Below are 22,827 nucleotides of genomic sequence, written 5' to 3' on the forward strand. Positions count from 1 at the left end.
TGGTACAACTACGCCTTGGTAACTTAAAGGCTCCTAACGGCCTTCGGTTTCTCTGTTATTCTCTCCTAAACTCTATTCACCACTTGGACAACCAGGACAGAACAGGGAGGAGCAAACGTCAATGAACTGTATCGATTCTCTCGACTCTCTTCTTCATTCCGTGTTCTGTTCGATGTCCTCGGCGATCCTCAGCGATGCCTCGGGTACGGCTTCTCTCCGAAGTCCGCCCTATCACCGCCATGCGCACGCGCCAATGTTCCGATTGGCGGAGTGACAGAGGACTCAGCCAATGGCGTGGAGAGGAAGGTGCGGCTCTAGGTCACGCCCCCTCGTTGAATATTCAGGAGGCGGGCGAGTGGACGCCGCGACTAGCCGCCATGAAGTGAGAAGGGGTCTTGGGAAGAGCGGTCGGTTCTGCGGTGGGCGATGGGGCGGCCGGTGGGCGTCGCCGGGGCTGGGGCGCGGCGTGGAGAGGCTGCGGAGACCGGTCCGGGTGGCTTCGGGGTCCGTGGCGGGGAGACGTCACGGGGGCGGGCGGGCGGCGCAGAGGCTGTGCCGGCTCGAGAGCACCCGGCACCGACGCCTCCCCGCCGCCAGGCTCAACGTGGACGGGCTGCTGGTCTACTTTCCGTACGACTACATCTACCCGGAGCAGTTCTCCTACATGCTAGAGCTCAAGCGCACTCTGGACGCCAAGGTGGGTGGCGAAACTCTGATGCCTCACGCAGGCTAACGTCCTGGTCGGGGACCGGGCCTTGCTGTCCCAGGAAGACCCTGCCCGGAAGACCCTGGCAGGAGCATCGCTGCGAGTTTAGAGGCCAGCCGGGGCTACACAGCGAGACCGTGTACTAACAACAAATGGAAATAACAGGGCTAGGAATGTAGCTCAGTTAGGGCGCTTGCCTAACTAGCATGGATGAAACTCTGGGTTTTATCCTGGCACCGCATAAACTGAATGTGACAGTAAATGACAATTATGTCTGTAATTCCAGAAGCAGGGAGGTTGAGGAAGGATGGCTCGAGTTTGAAGGGCAGTCTGAGTTTCATAGTGAGTTCTGGGCTAGCTTGGGCTAGCTAGGAAGATTCTGGAGGTATTTCTGCCAGTGACAGTAGTGGAGGGAAGGAGGAGTTCCATAGGTGGAGGTCAGAGGACAACTTTGTGGAGTTGGCTTTTTCCTTCCACTTCAGTTTCGTTTTGTTTTTTCGGGACGGGGTTTCTTTGTGTAGCCCTGGCTGTCCTGGAACTTGCTTCGTAGATCAAGCTGGCCTCAAACTCACAAGAGATCCATCTGCCACTGCCTCCTGAGTGCTGTGATTAAAGGCATAGGCCGGCACCACCCAGATTTCTTACACTTTTATGTGGGTTCTAGGGATCAAACTCAGGCTGTTAGGCTTGGTGGCAATCACCTTTACCTGCTGAGCTATTTCAACAGTCCTGAACACAAACTTACTTTTTTTTTTTTTCTTGGTTTTTTGAGACAGGGTTTCTCTGTATAGCCCTGGCTGTCCTGGAACTCACTCTGTAGACCAGGCTGGCCTCGAACTCAGAAATCCACCTGCCTCTGCCTCCCAAGTGCTGGGATTAAAGGCGTGCGCCACCACCACCCGGCCACAAACTTACTTTTAAAAAAAGTTTTCTTTTAGTTATACTTCTTTGGAGTGTGTGTATACATGCTACAGTGTGCATGTGGAGGGTAGAGGAATTGGTTCTTTTCTTCCATGTATGTCTTGGGGATTGAACTTGGGTGATCAAGCTTGGCCATATGCATCTTTATCCACCAAGCCATATTGCTGGCCCACCAAGGTATTAGTCCTCACAACCTTGCTCCAAGTAAGGCTTATGGAGCTACTTAGAAGCAAGAATGTGGGCTGGCGAGGTGGCTCAGCCCATAAGAGAGGTCCTGATCCTGAGTTCAGATCCCTGCAACCTCAGGGTGGCTCACAACCACCCGTAATGAGATCTGACGCCCTCTTCTGGTGCATCTGAAGACAGCTACAGTGAATTATTACGCCTGAGCCAATGGCAGGAGTGAGCAGGGCAGGAGCAGGAGAGTTCAATTCCCAGCAGCCACACACATGATGGCTCACGGCCATCTGTACAACTACAGTGTACTCATACACATAAAATAAATAAAATAAATCTTTAAAAAAAAAAAGAAGAAGCAAGAATGCTGTGATCCAGAGAGGTAAAGGTTCCTACTTTGTGCTGCTCAGTAAACTCATAGGGTTCAGCCTGCAATCTCAGTACTCAAAGTGGAGGCAACAGGATTGCCAAAAGTTTGAAGCCAGCCAGAGGTTAATAGTAAGTACTAGGCTAGCCAGGCCTACATAGCACGATCCTTTGGGGTTGGTGGGTGGGGACTAAGAATTAAAAATTAAAAGCCCAGCAAAAAAGGAGGAGTGGAGATTGTCAGTCCTAGGGCCTTGACAAGGGTGCCATTGTCCATCCCAGGCATTCCAGCCCTCAGGAGTCTAAGGTGGGTGAGCCACAAGCGGGGGGCCAGCACAGCTATAGAGTGAGCTCTGGACCAGCTTGGGTTACATAGTGCAACTGTCTCAAAATAGTGCTGTTTGTGTTGCCTTGCTGTTCCCAGGTGGTGGCATGTCAGGGAGAGTTCCCCAGAGTTTATGTCGATGAGGTTCTGAGAACCCGTGTCTTACCTCCTCTGTGCCCAATTTTCAGGGTCATGGAGTTCTGGAGATGCCCTCAGGCACTGGGAAGACAGTGTCCCTATTGGCCCTGATTGTGGCCTATCAAAGGGTGAGTGGCCTCCTGAGTGCCTGGAATGGGGGGTGGGAGGGGTGGGCTGGATGGGGCTGAGGCCACTTGTCACCCACAGGCTTATCCACTGGAGGTGACCAAACTTATCTACTGCTCTCGGACTGTGCCAGAGATTGAGAAGGTAGGCAGTGCAGATGGAACCCATGCTCTGCCCCCTCCCCTGGGCCTCAGTGGTCCCCAGTCTCTGCCCTCGGTAGCCCGGTGGGCAGGGACTTGTGCTTGTCCTGAGGTCCCCACCTAATGCTCCCATCCTTTGAGCAGGTCATAGAAGAGCTTCGCAAGCTGCTCAGCTTCTACGAGCAGCAGGAGGGTGAGAGGCTGCCATTCTTAGGACTGGCTCTGAGCTCAAGGAAGAACCTGTGCATCCATCCCGAGGTGAGCCTTGCTCTCATCCTGGGCCACTCCATACAAGGCCCAGAGTCAGCCCTCTGTCGGTGTATGGTGACCACGAGTGGGACTTGCTACTCGGTTGTTGGGTCAGTGCTCATCCTATGTGGCTAAGGGTAGCACCTCTACCAAGATCAGAAATTGCTTACATGCCAGAACGGCACCTCAGACTAACACACTTGACCTTATGGGACAGGTCAGTATCTAAATGGTAGCTTACTTAAAGTATTGGGTGTTTTTGTATACAAGCAAAATAAGATAATTTCATGGCAGCCTCAGGTCCTGCCTGACAGTATCCATTATGTTTATGCAGGTATTCCACAGCCCACACACATCCGGAACTGAAGCACTGCTGAGCCACATGCTTTCAGAGAAGGGCTATTCAGGGGATCTTTGTTTTCTGTTTGGAGGTTTTGTTTGTTTAGAGAGAAATTCAGGCACTTATTTTTGAAAACCTTACATGTTGTTTTTGTGTATGTGTGTGCATGTGGAGGTCAGAGGACAACTTGTGAGAGTCTGTTCTCTCCTTTCATTGTGTGGATCCCAGGGATTGAAATCAGGTTGTCAGGCTTGGTGATAGACACCCAGCTGGCCCTCTGGCTGGCTGGTCTTCTGTGATATGGATTGTCCGTACAGCTTTGTGTGTGCTAGCAGGCACTCTACCTACCATTGAGATGTGCCCCCAGCTCCTTTTCACATTTTATTGTGACATGGGGCCTTGGTAAGTTGCCCAGGTTGATCTGTATTTGTATTCCTCCTGCTTCAGCTGTCAGAGTGACTGGGATCGCAGCCACCTGCCGCTATGCCCAGCTCCGATGGGATGATGTTAGCATTTACATCCCATTTTGCACTTACATCACTGCAATAAGTTCTTTTAGTAAATAGTAAGTCAGCCAGGCGTGGTGGCACTTGCCTTCAATCCCAGTACTCAGGAGGCAGAGGCAGAGGCAGGCAGATCTCTGTGAGTTCAAGGTCAGCCTGGTCTATAAAATGAGTCCAGGACAGCCAGGGCTATTACACTGAGGAAACCCTGTCTTCAAATACCAAAATTCAAATGAACAAAAAGACAAATATCAAATCATGTGAAAGTTTCTGTTGCCCCAAAACCCCAGCTGACACACTACTCCTGGTGTCTGAGTTTGGAGACCCAGGTTAGAATAGCTGATATGCACCATGTCCTGTCTCTGTTGTCCCCTGACACCCCACCCCGCCCCCAGGTGACTCCACTGCGCTTCGGGAAGGATGTCGATGGGAAGTGTCACAGCCTGACGGCATCGTATGTACGGGCACAGTACCAGCAGGATGCCAGCCTGCCTCACTGCCGTTTCTATGAGGTACAGGGAAGAGCCTGGACTAGGGAACAAGGCTGGGGGCACGCCAGAGCAGCTCGCCCTGACCCTGCCACCCTCTGACCTTACCCCAGGAATTTGACATCCATGGACGCCAGGTGCCCCTCCCTGCGGGCATCTACAACCTGGATGACCTGAAGGCCCTCGGGCAGCAGCAGGGATGGTGCCCCTACTTCCTGGCTCGATACTCGGTGAAGAGTTGTTTTGTTTTCTTGTAAGGCAGGATCTCATTCGTAGGCCAGGCTGGCCTCAAACTTGGAATAACCCTGCCTCAGGTTCCCAGCTGTCTGGTATTGGCATGAGCCACCATGTCTGCCCTTCTTTTGGCCCATCTGTCTGCTTTCTCTGTGCTCTCTTATATCTTTGTGTCTGTTGTCTGGATTGTCTGTCTCCATCCTATTATCTCTGGTTTCTTGTGCCTTGCCTGGGTGGTCCTTGATGTGTTTATAAAAAGATAAAGAGGGGAGATATGTTTTATGGAGGTGTGATGAGGTGTGGGAAGGGGTGCCTCTGCAGGCCCATGCTGAGGGAGCCCTTTCCCCTGAGGGACCAGCCACCACACAATGGTGTGAGATAGAATAGGGAAGGAACAAGAGGACAGAGCAGGGGCGGGAAGGCAGAGCAAGAGCAAGGGGAGGGCTGGAGAGATGGCTCAGTGGTTAAGAGCACTGACTGCTCTTCCAGAGGTCCTGAGTTCAATTCCCAGCAACCACATGGTGGCTTACAACCATCTGTAATGGGATCCCTCTCCTGGTGTATCTGACAGCTACAATGTATTCATATAAATAAAGTAAATAAATCTTAAAAAAAAAAAAAGAGCAAGAGAGAGGAGGGGGCAAGCAGCCTCTTTTATAGTGAGTCAGGCATACCTGGCTGTTGCCAGGGAACTGTGGAGTGGAGCTTAGACAAAATGCTAACAGTCCTGTCCATCTTTCCACCCTTTGCTGTGTCTGTCTTTGTGGCACCTTTGTGGATCTGGGATAGTGGGTGTGGCGGGGGGTAGCAGAGCCCAGGGCAACCTTTCCCTCCATGTGCCCAGATCCTGCATGCCAACGTGGTGGTTTACAGCTACCACTATCTCCTGGACCCCAAGATCGCAGACCTGGTATCCAAAGAACTGGCCCGCAAGGCCGTTGTGGTCTTCGATGAAGCTCACAACATTGGTGAGGGGGCGTCAGGGTGTGCAGACCATGGCAGCCCCTCTGCCCCATCCCCAAGCCTGCCTGAGCCCAGCTCTTGCCCCTTCGCTCTTTCTTCAGACAATGTGTGCATCGACTCCATGAGTGTCAACCTCACCCGCAGGACTCTGGACCGATGCCAGAGCAACTTAGACACGCTGCAGAAGACTGTGCTCAGGTGCCTCTCCGCTCTCACAGTTGTGTGTGTCTCAGTGGCCCTGGACACCAGCCTCATTCCAGCTTCTGTCCCATCAGGATCAAGGAGACTGATGAGCAGCGGCTGCGGGATGAGTACCGGCGTCTGGTGGAGGGCCTGCGGGAGGCCAGTGTGGCACGGGAGACAGATGCCCACCTGGCCAACCCTGTGCTGCCTGATGAGGTGCTACAGGGTGAGCTACCCCCCCACCCCACCTAGCCTCTGCCCCCAATACAACCACTCCTGTAGCAGCTGACTTGTTCTCCCTGCAGAGGCAGTACCAGGCTCCATTCGTACGGCTGAGCACTTCCTGGGCTTCCTGCGGCGGCTGCTGGAGTATGTCAAGTGGCGGCTGCGTGTGCAGCATGTGGTGCAGGAGAGTCCACCTGCCTTTCTGAGTGGTCTGGCCCAGCGGGTGTGCATCCAGCGCAAGCCCCTCAGGTGCGGCCTGCAGCGGGAGCCATGGGCCCAGGCCTTGTTGCTGGTGATAAAGGGGTCTGGACCATAGATGAGGCTATGGGGCAAGTCAGAGCTGGATGTAGAGGGAGTTCATTGGATTGTGTGGTTGGCAGTGAGTGCCGCAGCCACATGTCCCTATGTTGGGGGATGAGCAGGTGACACAGTCTTTGTGAGCCTGAGAAAGTATATGGCTATTCCTCCTTGAGCGTGGGGCCCATGACACTGGCTGGACAGAAGCAGAGTGACTGTTGGCCATGAGTCTTAACAGGATATTGCATGTGATCAGTGTTCCTATGCACTGATTGTGCTGTGCTCCAGCCTGAAGTGGTAGCTCTGGGGGTCTTATACAGTATGGGGATAGCTTCACATAATGCCCAGGTGCCCAGGGAAACATGGCGAGAGTCGGGCCTGTTGCTGCTTCCCGCTCCTGACTCCATTGCCTCTCAGGTTCTGTGCTGAGCGCCTGCGCTCCCTGCTGCACACCCTGGAGATTGCCGACCTGGCCGACTTCTCCCCGCTCACACTCCTTGCTAACTTCGCCACTCTTGTCAGTACTTACGCCAAGGGTAAGCTTGCTTCTCTACTGGGGCCCTGACAGCAGGACTTGAGGGCTCAGCCACATGGATGGGGTATTAGCAGGGGAAAGACCATCAGGGGTCACTTCACCATCAGCGAGGTGAAGAGTCCTCATGTTTGACTGAGGTCACCCGGAAGCCATGGCAGGTTCTGGGCAAGGGATGCACTTGGTAAGATTGTTGCTCTCAAGGTTCATGCATCAGGGAGATGTGGAGCTATAGACTATACGGACAGGAACGAGTGTTTGGGGAGAGCTATGGGACGGAGAGGCCAGGATGTAGAAGCATGGCGCTGGGCATGAAGACCTCAAGGGAGACAGATACAGGCTGATGCACAGAGGCCTGCCTCACAGGACATTCTGGAGGCTGGTGCTTAGGTGCATCTCACATTTCCTCTGTCCATGCGCTATGCACTCCCCACCCCCGCCAGCTTTACACTGAGTTTTCAAGCTTATCCCTGGGGATTACTGCCGTAGCCAGGAAACCAGGTCAGCTGGCATCCTGCAGTTGGGCCAACCTCGGAAGGAGGATCCCCCCCCCCCCCCCCCCCCCCCCCCCCCCCCCCCGCATCAGCCCCACTGCAGGGCTGTTGGCAGCCTCCTGCTTCCTTCAGCTTTCAGCCCTCACCTCGCCCCTTCCCTTGGCCTTTGTTTCTTCCTCCTCCCCCAACCTCCAACACATCACAATGGATCGAAACCTCCTTCCCCACACCTCCTATGACCTGCCTGAGTCCTTCAGCTCTCAGAAAGGCACCCAGCCCACCCTATGGTGGACCTGCCCCTTCCTCAATTCCAGCTCCATCTCAGATCACTGTGTCCCCTAGTACAAGGGAACCCTTGTGGGTGGGACTGAGGCTGTGTTGGTCACTGCTGCGTCCTTGGCAAGGGCTGGACACGTAAGACCTGATCACTTCTTGCCAAGTGAAACAGAATCCATGAATGTATTCATTTGTTCAGTCAACAAATGGGGCCAGGCCCAGCACTGTTGAAACAGCCTTGTCTTCCCCTTCCAGGAGTCACAGCCTGGGGGAGAATAGGGAGCAAAGACAATTCCAGGTGATCCTGGGAAGTGTAGCGGTACTGCAAGGCGCCATGGCACTGGCCTCTGGGGCAGGGACTCAGCCAAGTGGAAGTTGGCACAGCTGCTGGGAGAAAGGGGGCTGGCAAAGTCCATGGCACCCTTCTGGGTCATGGGAAGAGTGTGGAAACTTGGGGTTCCGTGACATGTATCTGGTTGCTCTTTGGGGAACAGGAGTGAGAGGCTGGAGGACAGAGCTGCCTGGGGTGTGGTGGGCTTGGCCTACCTGCGGGACCATGTATGAAGCCACAGCTCTCTCTGCTTCTGCACCTGAGCATTTGCAGAAGTGGGCAGGCTGGGGTGGTTCTGCCCCTGGGTGAGGGGTCTCTGGGGTGACGCAGCAGGTCAGGTGTGGGAGTGACCACAGTGAGACTCCCAGCCTCCCCCTCCACCAGGCTTCACCATTATCATTGAGCCCTTTGACGACAGGACCCCAACCATCGCCAACCCCATTCTGCACTTCAGGTGAGATGCAACACTGTGTGGATGGGACAAGCCTGTGCTCTGCCCTCTGCCCTGTGTGACCCCTGTGTTGTCTCACAGCTGTATGGACGCCTCCTTGGCCATCAAGCCTGTGTTTGAACGCTTCCAGTCTGTCATCATCACTTCTGGGGTGAGGACTCTGTACTGTTCCTTCATTGGGGTCCGGGTCCCTGGCCATCCTGCTGAGGTCGCCCTTGCTGTCTGTTACAGACACTGTCCCCACTGGACATCTACCCCAAGATCCTGGACTTCCACCCCGTCACAATGGCAACCTTCACCATGACACTGGCCCGAGTCTGCCTCTGCCCGATGGTGAGTGGGTTATGCAGGTGGCTGCTCAGCTGAGGCAGAAGTTACCAAGTGCATGCCGACAGGCTATGGCACTTGGACACATGCATGCAAAGTGTATGCTGGTGCAACGCAGGCCTGGGCAGGTGGTGCTTGGCACCATCTTGTTGAGGACGGCTTTGTCATTTGTCATCCAGCAGTGTCTTGAGTAATGGGCCTCCCTCTGAAGCCTGGGGCAAAGCTGTCCCCTCAGCCTCATGGCCTCTGCTTTGCAGTTTGGAACCCTGCAGCTAGGGGTTCACCCCATGGTCCACAGGCCACAAGCTGCCAGGGGTAACTGGGAATGCTGCCTGACACACAATCAGAAACTCTTTAAACCTTATTGTCAGGTGGTGGTGGTGGTTGTAACTGGACCGCATGCTTATGGAGCATGAACTTCATAGAGGGCAGTGTCAGAGGTGGGCCTACCTGCAGGCCTCCTATCTTGGCAGCAGGGGTTAGACAGTTGGGCTTAGAGCTGTGGGTTTTTTTGGTTCAGTCCTTCTGACCACCCACTGGCATGGTGGACTAGGGAGAGTTGCTAATGGGATGTGTGCTGTGGGATGACCTGTGTCTGGAACTGCCCAAGGCTGGAATATAGTCCTGCTTAGAAGCATAGAGGGCCCTTCCCCAGGCTTGTTGCTCTGTGAGTATAGGCAAGTGGTTCATGGTTGAGCTCCAGGCATTTGCCCAAGCAATGCCAACCATAGGCTTACGCCATCTAATCTATTGTCTCCATAAGGCTTACCTGATCCAGTGCTTGCTTAGCATGCACTGGGCACTGGGTGCCATGGGCAGGCCTGTGATCTCAGCTCCAGAAGTGGAGCAGGAGAAACAGGGTCACCTACACAGACCTGCAGGGGGTTGGAGAACAGTCTTCCCATGGGCTGAGAGGGTGGAGAGCCTCCGGAGGCTCCTAGTCCAAGGAAGCCTGGGCTACATGAGACATCATCTCAAGTCAGTGTGGTCACATGGCCCTTACCCTGACTCTTCCAGATCATTGGCCGTGGTAATGACCAGGTAGCAATCAGCTCCAAATTTGAGACCAGAGAAGATATTGGTGAGTCACCTGTAGGCTTGGTCGGGGTGGGTCTCAGGTGGCCCAGGACTTGCTGCCATAGTAAGACCCTAGCCTCTATGGCTAGCACAGGGGGCCTTCTCACCCTCAGTGCCCTGGGTTTCTTCATTTGGAGGTCTGCACTAACAGACACACTACCGAGCCTAAGTATATATATAGCACAGGGCCCATGGGACTTTGGGCACTGGCTCCTGAGTGTCACATGGAAGAAACAAAACACTGTCTCTTGTGCTGTCACAAGTTACATATCCTCAGAGAATGGAGACAGCCCTCTAATATGCTTGGGAGAATGAATTTGGAATATGGTTAGGTGCCTCAATGGTGCCCAGGAAGGGGTCCAATCTCGCCTCCTCTCCCTAGCTGTAATCCGCAACTATGGCAACCTCCTGCTGGAGATGTCAGCTGTGGTCCCCGATGGCATTGTGGCCTTCTTCACCAGCTACCAGTACATGGAAAGCACCGTGGCTTCCTGGTATGAGCAGGTATGCCTGGCCACTGCTGCCCACACCCTCAGCTCTGCTCTTCCTCTGCGGCTTCCCTCCCTCTTTCTACTGGTGACATGTATCACAAGGCAGGACAGTGGCACTAACAGCACCCTTACCCCGTCGCCACCACAGGGGACTACTCCACCTTTGGGATTCGTGTGCTGCACTGCTCTTGGGGTTACTGCAGACTGCATTCCCAGCAAGCAGGCTCACTGCTAGGGTGTGCAAGTTAGCACCTGGAGAGTTAGCTGCGGCTCTCAGACCTGTGGGGTTCGATGGAGCCGTGGGGTTCTGGTTCTGCATACGGACGCCCTGTCTTGTGACTGCTGAGCCCAGCTTTCAGGCCTGTGTTTGAACAGGCACTGTAGATTTTGGGTGTGTCTCAGGCAGGGTGCCTAGTCTGGACTCTCCCAGTGAGGGGCTGTAGGTTTAGTTAAGTGGTAGAGTGAGCACAGAACAGGTACAGGCCATTCTCACTGTCAACTTCTAGTACTATAGAGAGACACCACAGACTCATTTGGACTTGGTGAGATGGGGTCAGAGTTCATTTTTTCCCAAGTAAAACTCCCAGACTTAGCACCTTTGATAGTTTGTTCAGTGGGCTGCACAGGTAACACAGCCTGGTACCTTTGGACCCCACGTCTGTCCTGGTGGGCTGCCTGACTTTGTCTCTCCCTCCCTCACCACTGCTCTGGAAGACTTGATCTGAGGACAGTCTGGTTGGTCCTGCCGTGGTTATGGTCAGACCTTCCATCAGTCACTTGCCACTCTGGGGCTCTGTGCCCACCCTGGGTGGTGATTGGCTCCCCACTTTAGTCTGCCAGTGAGGTTGGACAGCTAGGGGCCTAGAGAAAGATCTTCATGGGAGGCCACAGCAATGCTTGACTCTGGCCTGAACCCTGACCTCCCTGTGACCCCCAGGGCATCCTTGAGAACATCCAGAGGAACAAACTGCTCTTCATTGAGACCCAGGATGGGGCTGAGACCAGTGTGGCCCTGGAGAAGTACCAAGAGGTGGGTACCTGGGACAGGCAGAGGAATGCCAGCAGGCAGCGGGTGAGAGAGAGAGGGCTGAGGAGTGACGCCTTTCACTTCCCCAGGCATGCGAGAACGGCCGTGGGGCCATCCTGCTCTCAGTGGCTCGGGGCAAAGTGTCAGAAGGGATTGACTTTGGTGAGTAGACCTGCCTCTTAGCCCAGGGGCCTGCCCACCCTACTGCTGCTACTCCCTTGGGGACTACTGAGCACACAAGGATCTGTCCCCTTTCCACACCTGGGGTGACCTAAGCACATGCCATAGCCCCAGCCAGCCCAGCGTGCACTGTAATCCTGCTCTCCTGCCCCCAGTGCACCACTACGGACGGGCTGTGATCATGTTTGGAGTTCCCTATGTCTACACCCAGAGCCGAATTCTCAAAGTAAGTGGGGGAAACAGTGCTGTCGGTGGGGTAAGGGGGGAGGGCAGGCTCTCCACCTCAGCCTCCTCCTCCCCCAGGCCCGGCTAGAGTATCTGCGGGACCAGTTCCAGATCCGTGAGAATGACTTCCTCACCTTTGATGCCATGCGCCATGCAGCCCAGTGTGTGGGTCGTGCCATCAGGGGCAAGACAGACTATGGACTCATGGTCTTTGCCGACAAGGTGGGGTTCAGGGCTTTTGGGCACCCCAGTCCAGCTAGCCCAACCTCCTCACAGGGAACAGGGTAGTGGGCAGCCTGGGCTCCAACCTGGAGTCTAATGTCCTTCCCCTTCCTCCTCACAGCGGTTTGCTCGGGCGGACAAGCGTGGGAAGCTGCCTCGATGGATCCAGGAGCACCTGACCGACTCCAACCTCAACCTGACCGTGGATGAGGGTGTACAGGTCGCCAAGTACTTCCTGCGGCAGATGGCGCAGCCCTTCCACCAGGTAAGCCTGGGCCCCGCGTGGCTTCTCCTTCAGTGTGCACACGCTTCCTGGTCGCCTCAGTCCCCATGTGCAGGAGGGAAGCACAGGCAAGAGTGCTAGCCCCTTCTCCTGTTCTGGCGGTGCACACACTGGATCACATGGATTGTGTGCGCTGACTCCTGCCTTTACCTCTGTCTCCTCCAGGAGGATCAGCTGGGGCTGTCGCTGCTCAGCCTGGAACAGCTTCAGTCAGAGGAGACACTACAGCGAATCGAGCAGATCGCGCAGCAGCTCTGAACACAGGACTGTGGGGTGACGCCTGTGGCTCCTGGGAGGTCCCAGGGCTCTCGGCAAATACCCAGTACCAGTGCACAGCCTTTAATTGCAGGGAGGATCACAGGGTCCTGATCTACAAGTGCTGCCCAGGCAGGATGCAGGATGACCACCCTCCCTCCCTGATCCCTGAGAAGCTGTGGCCACTGCAGCCAGTCCACTTAGCGCGGGCTCAAATCCTGTGTGCTGGCGCTGAGGGTCCGGGGAGCCTCACTCAGGTGCCGGGTTGAGAGCTGGGGACAGGCACAGGAGTGGTTAGAGTTCTTTTCCAGTTGACACTGGAGCAACTTCATGCCCTACCTTGAGTCCCCAGGAAGAGGCACCACCTTTCCTGTCTTGCTGAGCCTGCCAGCAGCACCCTACTCCATCACTGGCTCCTTACCTGCATCCTGGCAGCCCTTGGACCATCCACATTCAGCATATTGAGTGACATGGCTCTCTTCATCCTGAAGAGAAGTCCAAAAAGACAGGAGTGAGTCAGGTCCCTGGCGAGACTGATGTCATGGAAGGTTCTTGACTGCTGACCTCACCCAGCACTCACCCGGCAGCCCCTGCCATGCCCTCCCCTCGGAGGCGGGAAACCAACTTCTCGCTTCCACGCCGGATAGACTCCCGGAGCTTAGAGAAGGAACTGCTCCTGCGCAGGACCTGGGGAGGGCAAAGTGACGTGTGGGGACATGGTAGAGGCCCACCCAGACCACATAGTGGAGGACCTGAAGCAGAGCCTGCTTACCTGTTGTTGTGTATCACCTGCTGTGCCTCCCTGTGGGGCTCCTGTGGAACAGAAGGGACATGGAGGTGGGAAGGAGGCATGCCACCCAGGAGGGGGTGCAGGAGGGTGCAGGGGTGGGCTCACCAAGTGGGGCGGGCAGGGCCTCCTGGCTGAGGATCTCCTTGTACAGCTCTTCTGCCTGCTGATACTTGTTCTGCTTCAGGTAGGCTGAGGCCTACGGGCAGGGAGGGCAGGGGCAGGGCGTGGGCATCTTGTTTAGGCCTGGGAACTTCTCAGACCTGCCTGCCTTCCTCAGCATCCTGCCTCGGCTTACTACAGCGCAGAGCCAGCCGCGCAGGAAACCAGGCTGCTTGCCACCGAGTCCTGCATCTCTGTGCTGGTCTCCTACCTCAGTGGGTGAAGTGTTTGGGGTCACCCACCATGACACAGTAAAATCTGACACAGGGTTTTATGAACTGGGGTTTGCTTCTCTTCGGTCTCTCCCCTCCTTACAGAGTCCCCAGGGCAGGACAGACCTGATATGCCTTACCAGGTTGTTCTTGGTCTTGGCCACATTTGGGTCTTGTGGCCCCCCCAGGGCCTCATAGATGCTCAGGGCCCGCGCATAGTGCCGTTCCACGTCCTGAAACTTGCCCTGGTTCTGGCAGAGTAGGGCCAGGTTGTTGAGCTGCTTGGCCACATCAGGGTGGTCTGCACCCAGGACCTAGGATAACACAAGCCATCTGTCAATAAGGCGCCCATGAGATGCCACTGTCATTCTAGGGTCCCAGGCTGGGAAGATAGAAACAAAGTGGAAGTTAATGGGGTGTAGGGATTAGTGAGGTCAGGGGTCATGGAGTGCTGACTCCAGCCAATCACCTAAGATGTATTAGGGTTAAGGAGATCAAAGTCACACACACAAAAAAAGACAACCCAAAAAACAAAACAAAACCCCAAACAGATTTGCCAGGCAGTGGTAGCACACGCCTTTAGTCCCAGCACTTGAGAGGCAGAGGCAGGCGGATTTCTGAGTTTGAGGCCAACCTGGTCTACAGAGTGAGTTCCAGGACAGCCAGAGTTATACAGAGAAACCCCATCTCATCAAGGCCACAAGGCTGGGTGCTCCAGGCTCAAATAAGGCACCAACCGCAAGGTGTACCAGATGGCTTGAGGTACCAGTGATGGGGAAAAGGGCCAGGCACAGCACCTTCTCACGGATCTCCAGAGCACGCTGGCAGAGGGGCTCTGCCTCCCTGTACCGCCCACGTTTCCCGTAGAGGACAGCCAGGTTGTTGAGGGTGGCGGCCACCTGCAGGAAGACAGTTGGCGGTGGCGGAGGAAGAAGGCCCTGCAGCCCACCCTCCCCAGTCCATATTCCCTCCCTCATTCCCTCCCTGAACTGGTGCTCACTGCGGGGTGTTCAGGACCCAGTGTCTGTTCCCGGATCTGCAGGGCATCATGAAGAAGCTCTGTGGCTTCCTTGTACTTGTTCTGGTCTCTGCAGGGCAGGAATGGAAGGTTGGGCTAAGCTGGGGTCACAGGCTGGACTGAGATAGGAACGACCGGCATCCTTCAGGGGTACCCCTTCTCACACCTCCCAAGCTTCTAGCTCTGCGTCCCCATACTGCCAGCCCTGTCACACATCATGTCTCATGTCCCTTGCCTTTTCTGGTGCCCAAACTCCATAGACTGGCTCTCATCACTTCTCTAGGTCTCTTCATTTTTCTGTCCCTTCTCATTCTGTTCCCATCCCAGGCAATTTACCTTGTCAGGGGATCAGAGTGCCCCCCCCCCCACTGTCCCAGGCTGAATCCCAGCCCTGTCAGCCGCAGCCCTCACCTGTACACAAGTGCCAGTATGTTGAGCATGGTGGCCACATCAGGGTGGCAGTGACCCGAGCTCCGCTCCAGGTCCTCCAAGGCCTGGCGACACAGGGGAACTGCCACCTCGTAGCGGCCCTGGCCAGCATACTGGATCACCAGGTTATGCAGGGTCCGCAGACGAGCTGGGATCTCGTAGCCACCCTGCTGTGCTGCTGCTGCTCCTGCCGCCTCAGGACCTGGGGGAGGTGTGGGAGTCACCCACTGTGGGTCTCAGCCTAGACCCAACGGCCACCTCTGGGGGTACGGCTTTGTGCTGACAGGATACAGGGGTTTCAGAAATCTGACCAGCCAGTGGCATGTTAGGGGCCAGAGCCTAACGTGACTGACTTACAGCTTCCAATGTCCCTGATGACCAGGGCCACCTGCTTCTTCCCCTCCTCGGAAGCCTTGGTGTTCCTCAGGGCAAGGTTCCCGCCCCAGGCTTAGCCTGGAGTCCTGTGTGGTTACCCTCTGATATAGTGCCCAGGGTTCCCACACACCCACCTTTCTTTTCCTCCTCTTCACTGGGAAACAGAGACGCCAGGCTATCTCTGCGAGGGGGGGACTCAGGCCTCTGAAAAACAGGAAAGAGTTCTGAGAAAGTCTATCTAGTGTCAGAGGCCGAGGCCCTGAAGCTACATCAGACCTGCCCGCGTAAGATTTCTGTTGTTTAGGGCAGGGGCTGGCTCACCATGTACACTAGGCTAGCATGCCTCTGCCTTCAAAGTGCTGGGCTTAATGGCATACCACCATGCCTGGCTTCAGGACTGGTATATTTCTGAGGTTAAGAGCCTCGCTATGTAGCCCAGGCTGGCCTAGAACTCACGGCATCCTCCACCGTCAGCTACAGTAGCTCTGAGTTTGACAGAGGTGTGGGGTGAGGGCCTTAGAGGTTTCTTTTGGTGGGCTGGGGAAGACCTGGAAGCTCTGGGAAGCATAGGGGGACTCAATTAGGTGTGGAGACTAGGGACCCCATACGTACTTGAAGGGCTATGAGTACTAAGAAAGACCCGAGGGCATCCAGGAGCCCTGCCCCTGCTACCTGGCTCTCCTCGGGCGGGTCATACTGCCTCAGCTGCCCCAGGAACTGGAGGTGGTTCTTCTCCTCTTCCAGCTGGGCCACAGCCTCCTCACTGGCCCGAAGTCGCCTCTGCGTCTCCTCCAGCTCCTCTCGAAGCCATGTGTTCTCTTGGGCTAGCCTCCGTGCCTGTGCCCGGAGCCTCTGCTTCTCAGCCTCCAGCACACCCACATGCGCGGACAGGGCCAGCAGCACCTATGAAGCATTGGGACCATGAATAGGAGCGGATTCATTCCAGGGTCAGTCCCAGTCCCAGTCCCAGCCCCGGCTTTACATCAAACCACATATACCCACTCTACACAGGTTCCTCCAAATCCTCAAGGCACCCTACTATGTTTCTCTGATAAAGTTAAGAGTTTCCCTGAAATCCCTGATTTTACCTAAATTATTCAAAGGGTTAATTCCTACTCCATCTATATAGGCCAGCACCTGCCTAAAATCCATCTCTGAATAACAGGGGCATAGCTCAGCGGTAGAGCCCCTTCCTAGAATCCCCAGTGAGGGGCTGGGGGCGTGGCTCAGTGGCAGAGCCCCTGCCTAGAATCCCCCAGTAAGGGGCTGGGCTTAGGCAGGGGCTCTACCACTGAGCCACGTCCCCAGCCCCTCACTGGTGTTCCATTCATAATGAAAACCCCAAACTCCCTCCAGGCCCAGGTTCTACAGAAGAATCACATCTGGTACACACAAAATCTCTCATCCCTAATGCTTCTCAGTCTCTGGCCTGCAGTCCCTTTTTCTAGGCTTGGCTTCTTCAGACCTGCTACTTGTGCTATGGTCCCCTGACCCTGGGCCTCCCTTGCCAAGCCTGACCCTACACGCGTGTACGTGCCCCCCGCCCCCCCATCATCTCTGGTTCTCCTCCCTCCCAGGCTTAAGTCCCCATAGCCCCACATACCTGGGCCTCACCCAGCCCCAGCTCGATGGCTTCCAGTGAGTGGTTCACCACCTGCTGCTTCTCTTCCAGCAGCTCCACACCAGCCACAGGGCCTGGTCCAGCCAGGGCCTCTGCCAAGTGCCCAGCCAGACTATGGTGCTCGGCCCGCAGGGCCTCTAGTCCCTGTACAACCTGTCGTGTCTGCCGCACCAGCTCCTCAGGGTTCAGGCGTTCTGGGCCCAGCCCTGTGCTTCCAGGGGCTGCCACCTGCACAGACATGGCTGCTCCTGGGAGAGTGGGGGCAGTGAGGTTGAGGGAGTCATCATCTGGGCCACAAAGACTCAGCCTCTCCTCATTGCAGCCATCCCCCTTGTCCGAACACCTTGGCTAAGCTCTTTGCCCGATCCCTTTCCATCACACGCAGCCGTCATCTGGGAATATTCTACCTTTGTAAACCCTGAGGACAGCTCTTAACTATGATTAGCCAAGAGGACCAACAGCTGGTTCCAGAGCCCCCTCCACCCCGCTGTACTCTGCTCACCTGGTCCAGCCCCCCCACCCAGGTCCCCAGACACCCCAGCTCAGAGCTTCCCAGTCTGTTAAGCGCCCTGGGACGGGAGGTGCCACCTCTGCCAGGCTGAGGGGCGGAGCGTGTGGAGGCGGCAGGCTCCCAGTGAGCTCATTCTTAGGGTGTTTTTGTTAGGAACCAGTCAGGCCACTGGGGGGGTGGTTCAGAGGGGAGGGATGAGGGATGGAACCCTGAAAGCAGAGAAGCAGAGAGCAAAGGGCTGGAAAAAGGGTGGGTGGAGGCGTCTAGAGGGGCCAAAAACTTGACTAGGGGGCTCCTGAGCTTGGCAGGATCTTGGTGGACAGGACTGAGGGTCCCAAGCACTGCAGCCAGGCTTGATGAGGCCCTGTGTGATGGCCATGGTTCATGGATAAGTGTCCATGTGACACCTGAGCACTGGTGGGGCCTGCCAGATGGGTTTTTGTGTGTTTTTATGTGGATAACTAAGTCAGCGGCTTGGAGGGGGAACCTCACCGACACACACCACTCACCTCAGCAAACACACAAAACTCTCCCACTCCTCCTTTCTTCCTTCCTTCCTTCCTTCCTTCCTTCCTTCCTTCCTTCCTTCCTTCCTTCGTCTTTTCAGACACAGTCTCACTGTGTAGCCCAGGCTGGCTTGGAATTCACAGAAATTCACCTGTCTCCGCCTTTAGTGTGCTGAGACTAGAGGTATGTGCTGCCTCCTAGCCTTTTAAAAAATTAATATTTTGCCAGGTGGTGGTGGCACACGCCTTTAATCCCAGTACTTGGGAGGCAGAGGCAGGTGGATTTTTGAGTTCGAGGCCAGCCTGGTCTACAGAGTGAGTAAGTTCCAGGACAACCAGAACTATACAGAGAAACCCTGTCTCGAAAAAAACAAAATAAGGCCGGGCATGGTGGCGCACGTCTTTAATCCCAGCACTTGGGAGGCAGAGGCAGGCGGATTTCTGAGTTCGAGGCCAGCCTGGTCTACAGAGTGAGTTCCAGGACAGCCAGGACTACACAGAAAAACCCTGTCTCGAAAAAAAACCAAAAAAAAAAAAAAAAAAAAAAAAAAAAAAAAAAAAAAAAAAAAAAAAAAAAAAAAGAAAAAAAGAAAATAATAATAATAATAATAATAAATATTATAAATTAAATTTTTGAGATTGGTTTCGTGTGCCCAGACTGGCCTTGACCTTGCTATACAGTTGAGGATGACCTTAAGCAACATGTACTGCCACACTCCATTTATGGGGTGCTGGGGATGAACCCCGGGTCCTGGACATGCTATGCACACCTAGGATGGGCATTCTAAGCAAGCAGTCTTATCAACTGAGCCCCAGCCCAGACCCTTCTTGAAGACCCAGTGACAGACAAATTCCCATCGTAGACACGCATATTCTCTCCTTTCACACGCCCCCGCACCCTCTCCAAACGCACGCACATGTATTACCTAATTAGAAATACAACACAAGAAAGGAAACAAAGAAGCACGACATAAATATACACTCTCATCTTAGAAATAGAAACCCATACCACACTTTCTCCTTTTCAGAACACAGTTGTGGTAGCATACACCCACAATTCTGGCACTGGCCGGGCAGTGGTGGTGCACACCTTTAATCCCAGCGCTTGGGAGGCAGAGACAGGAGGATTTCTGAGTTCGAGGCCAGCCTGGTCTACAGAGTGAGTTCCAGGACAGCCAGGATTACACAGAGAAACCCTGTCTCAGAAAAACAAAAAACAAAAACAAAACAAAACAAAACAAAAAATTCTGGCACTGGAGGCTGAGGCAGGAGGATCATAGGCCCAGGAGCTATGAACTCTGCTTTTAAAAAGAAAAACCTGGGATCTGGAGAGATGGCTCAGAGCTGAAGAACCCTAGCTGCTCTTGCAGAGGACCCAGCACCCACATGCTGGCTTCCAACCAATTCAAATCCCAGGGGGAATCTGACGCCCTCTTCTGGCCTCAGTGGGCATTGCATACACATCATGCACATACATGCTTGCTGACAAATGCTCATGTACATAAAATAAAATAAATCTTAGCAAATGGTGGTGGCACACCTTGAATCTTAGCACTTGGGGAGTGGGTCTCTCTGAGTTCAAGACTAGCCTAGACTACAGAGCAAGTTTCAGGACAACCAGAGCTACACAGAAGAACTCTGTCTCGAAAAGAAAAAGAAAAATCTTAAAAGAAAAAGCAGATACTAGGGACACAGCTAGCCAAACATTGCTAAGGCCCTGGATTCCATCCCTAGTCTCATAAGAAAAGAAAAGTTGATGGGTGGGCATGCGGTACAAACTTGAGATCTGAGCTCTCAAGAGGCAGAAGATCGGGTTCAAAGCCATCCTTGGCTGAACCTTCTGTGCTACCTCAGGTGCTGCTTACAGGCAGACAGCACTGTTTGGGGACTTGTTTACAGTGTTTGTTTGGTTTCCAACACAGGGTGTTTCTGTGCGGCCCTGGCTGTCCTGGAACTCGCTCTGTAGACCAGGCTGGCCTCGAACTCAGGGATCCGCCTGCCTCTGCCTCCCCAGTGCTGGGATGGAAGGTGCGAGCCACTTCTGTTGGCCTTTATACATGTAGTTTTTAAAGAGATAATCCCCACCCTACTTCCTTTAGTGATCTCGAGGCTGCCTGAAGCTGTGTTTTCTAAGTCTCAGCGTGACAAGCGGGGGCATGTGCAGTGCTCCTGGAGCACTGTAGCCCAGAAAGAGACCCAACTTCAAACTCTGAAATACAGTTTCTACTTTGTGAGTGTCATTTTCAAAGGCTTTAAAGTCAAAATCTTAATTCAGATGGTCTTATTGGGTCCCACCAGGTTATGAATCAACCTCTGGAGGGCACAGTGGCCCACACCTTTAAGCCCAGCACTGAAGAGGGAGAGACAGAAGGATTTCCATAAGTCCACAGCCAGCCAGCCTGATCTACAGAGTGAACTCTGTCTTAAAAAACAAACAAACAAAAAAATTCAGGAGCGGGGCCAGAGTGAGTGGGGCTGGAGCGAACAAGGCCAGAGGAAAAGAAAATTTTTTCAACTTCTCCCCAGATGTGACATCTCACACCTGTAATCTCAATACTCAGAGTCAGAAATGGGAGGATCAGGTGTTCAGGCCACTTCATCTCTACAAAGAAAACCAAAATACCCTACCATATACAGAGACACATGAGTAAGATCACAGGTGAGAACGTGTGGACCCTGGGTAGGCTCAACCTCACAAACCATGTCAGTCTCCTTACACACAAGCTCAGGGTAAGCCATCCTGACTCCAGCCACTCTGCCCCGATGTGGCCAGGGTCACCACCTCCCACCCACGGCACAATCTCAGACTCAAGGGAGCCCATGGTCCACATGCAACTTCCCACAGCTTAGCCACAGTCATCTGCCACTCGAGCTGTCCCCGACACTCACAGGAGCCCCAAGAGAGCTTCACCAGTCCACAGCAGGCATGCAGCACACACATGCACACACACACACCTATGTAAACCTCAGCTTGCAGACACAGCCACACACATACCCACACACACATATCCCCATCCCAGGGATACATAACCAGAAAGTCAACAGTTAGTCAGTAACAGTCACATCACTGACACAACTCCACACACTCCACCTCCACTGCCATGCAACACCTAGATCCAACCCCACTTCCTGCCACACATGGCCATACGTGTGAATCAGCCACAAGTACAGAGTTGACCACAGACCCAGTATTTCAATTACACACACTCAGTACTGTGCACAGTCCACATGTAACACACACACAAACACACACACACACACACACACACACACGAGACAATTAGACAAGGTCACCACATTCACTCTGTCCCCACCACAGAGTGACATGGTAGCTCATCTCCCTTTTACACTCTTACCCACAATCTGACTCTTCCTTACTTTAAAAAATATATATAATTTTATATATACATATGGATGTGTATGTATATATTGATACAGAGTTTCTCTAATATATATATATATATATATATATATATATATATATATATATATATATATATATATATACATACATACATACACTGACAACGGGGTTCTCTGGGCAGCCCTGGCTGTCCTTGTAGACCAGGCTAGGCTCAAACTCAAGAGATCCACCTGCCTCTGCCTCGCGAGCGCTGGGATTAAAGTGTGCATCACGATGCCTGGTCCTTATTTAACTTTTTCCCCTTTATGTACTTATTGTGTGACATGGAAGGCCAAGAGAACAACTTGCAACTTAAGGGAGTCCATTCTCTCCTCCCACCTTGTGGGTCCTGAGGATCAAACTCGAGAAACCGACAGTTTGGCACCAGGCACCTTTTCTCTCCTTGCTGGCCCTCGTTCCTTTTCTTTTCTTTTTTTCCTTCCTCCCTTTGACACTTGTACCCACAATCCGCCCTCCTTCTGTCTCTCTCCCTTGAGTACGAAGCCCAGGCTCGCCTCCGACTCCGCTCCTCCCGCCTCCGTTTGCACAGTGCGCCCTGCCTTACTCCCTCTCTTTGCACACCCCGCGCTGGCTCCCTCTCCATGCTCGTCTGGCACTCTCAGGCTGCAGCGGGGGACCCTCCAACAGCCGGCCAGCCCCTCCCCGCGGCCGCGGAGACCCTGCACCGGACTTCGCGTCACAAGGCCCCGCCCCGCTCGCAGCTGTTTTTCTACTCGGCTAGGGGCGGGACGGGGCCCCACGGGGACCCCGAGGCTCATCCTGGCCGCCAGGCCCGTGGCCCCCTCTCTCCATCCCTGCGGCCTCCTCAGGAATCCCGAAGCAGCCGCCGCCGTCCCCCGTGCCCACCTGACCGGCCGCCCGTCTGACCAGCCTCGCTGCGCAGACCCGGGTTGCTCCCGCTGCGCCGCCGCCGGTCCTGCAGGCTCCTGAGGAAGGCGGGGCGGGGCAAGGCCACGCCCCCGCAGGTGCGCGGGCCACGCCCCGGCCGACGCAGGTTGAGAAACCCACTGGTCTAGGGTCAGGGCGGGGCCGGTGGAGGCCACGCCCACCCGTGGGCGCTCGGGCCACGCCCTCCGCCGCAGCGTTCTGAGAAACCTGAAGTTTACCTAGGGGCCTTCCAGAAGGCTTGGACGGTGAAGGTGCTTGCCGCCAAGGAGGAGCTGAGACCTTCAGGGTGGACAGAGACGGACTCGCGCGTGTTGTCTTCAGACTTCTACATGTGTACAGTCA

The 22,827-nt window shown here is 54.5% G+C and overlaps 2 protein-coding genes across 3 annotated transcripts; one reads left to right on the forward strand and one right to left on the reverse strand.

The window, feature by feature from the left end:
* Positions 1 to 281: 281 nt before the first annotated feature.
* Positions 282 to 13,779, forward strand: Ercc2 (ERCC excision repair 2, TFIIH core complex helicase subunit). The gene is made up of 23 exons (XM_031385555.1): positions 282 to 382; positions 598 to 697; positions 2,684 to 2,761; positions 2,841 to 2,903; positions 3,044 to 3,157; positions 4,387 to 4,503; positions 4,593 to 4,709; positions 5,558 to 5,681; positions 5,778 to 5,874; positions 5,952 to 6,085; positions 6,165 to 6,333; positions 6,799 to 6,917; positions 8,399 to 8,468; positions 8,547 to 8,616; positions 8,697 to 8,798; positions 9,810 to 9,873; positions 10,252 to 10,373; positions 11,298 to 11,390; positions 11,477 to 11,549; positions 11,723 to 11,793; positions 11,871 to 12,014; positions 12,136 to 12,279; positions 12,463 to 13,779. Exons 1-23 carry the CDS (start codon positions 378 to 380, stop codon positions 12,553 to 12,555), a joined length of 2,283 nt encoding a protein of 760 aa, XP_031241415.1. The 5' UTR covers positions 282 to 377; the 3' UTR covers positions 12,556 to 13,779.
* On the reverse strand, positions 12,539 to 22,527 carry Klc3 (kinesin light chain 3). Of its 2 annotated transcripts, none has more exons than XM_031385557.1 (13): positions 22,444 to 22,527; positions 17,139 to 17,404; positions 16,208 to 16,438; positions 15,670 to 15,739; positions 15,143 to 15,362; positions 14,714 to 14,801; positions 14,511 to 14,612; positions 13,854 to 14,027; positions 13,448 to 13,538; positions 13,325 to 13,365; positions 13,133 to 13,239; positions 12,974 to 13,037; positions 12,539 to 12,824 (listed from the first exon to the last, which is right to left on the reverse strand). In XM_031385557.1, exons 2-13 carry the CDS (start codon positions 17,394 to 17,396, stop codon positions 12,753 to 12,755), a joined length of 1,518 nt encoding a protein of 505 aa, XP_031241417.1. In that variant the 5' UTR covers positions 17,397 to 17,404; positions 22,444 to 22,527; the 3' UTR covers positions 12,539 to 12,752. The 2 variants fall into 2 exon arrangements, with proteins under 2 accessions (XP_031241417.1, XP_031241418.1); XM_031385558.1 differs by lacking the exon at positions 22,444 to 22,527 and adding an exon at positions 17,659 to 17,777.
* Positions 22,528 to 22,827: the final 300 nt, after the last annotated feature.

Source organism: Mastomys coucha, unplaced genomic scaffold, assembly GCF_008632895.1.
Source record: "Mastomys coucha isolate ucsf_1 unplaced genomic scaffold, UCSF_Mcou_1 pScaffold21, whole genome shotgun sequence".
Lineage (NCBI taxonomy): Eukaryota > Metazoa > Chordata > Mammalia > Rodentia > Muridae > Mastomys > Mastomys coucha.

Bases quoted from the DNA above. Each gene is read 5' to 3' on its own strand.
- Klc3 (XM_031385557.1), bottom strand. From the start codon at position 17,396: ATGTCTGTGCAGGTGGCAGCCCCTGGAAGCACAGGGCTGGGCCCAGAA. The intron at 14,802-15,142 runs GTGAGGGCTGCG...CCTGCCCTGCAG, and splicing joins ATACTGGCACTTGTGTACAG to AGACCAGAACAAGTACAAGG. The intron at 13,240-13,324 runs GTAAGCAGGCTC...TGCCCTCCCCAG, and splicing joins CAGGTGATACACAACAACAG to GTCCTGCGCAGGAGCAGTTC.
- Ercc2 (XM_031385555.1), top strand. The intron at 4,710-5,557 runs GTGAAGAGTTGT...CCATGTGCCCAG, and splicing joins ACTTCCTGGCTCGATACTCG to ATCCTGCATGCCAACGTGGT. The intron at 11,391-11,476 runs GTGGGTACCTGG...TCACTTCCCCAG, and splicing joins CCCTGGAGAAGTACCAAGAG to GCATGCGAGAACGGCCGTGG.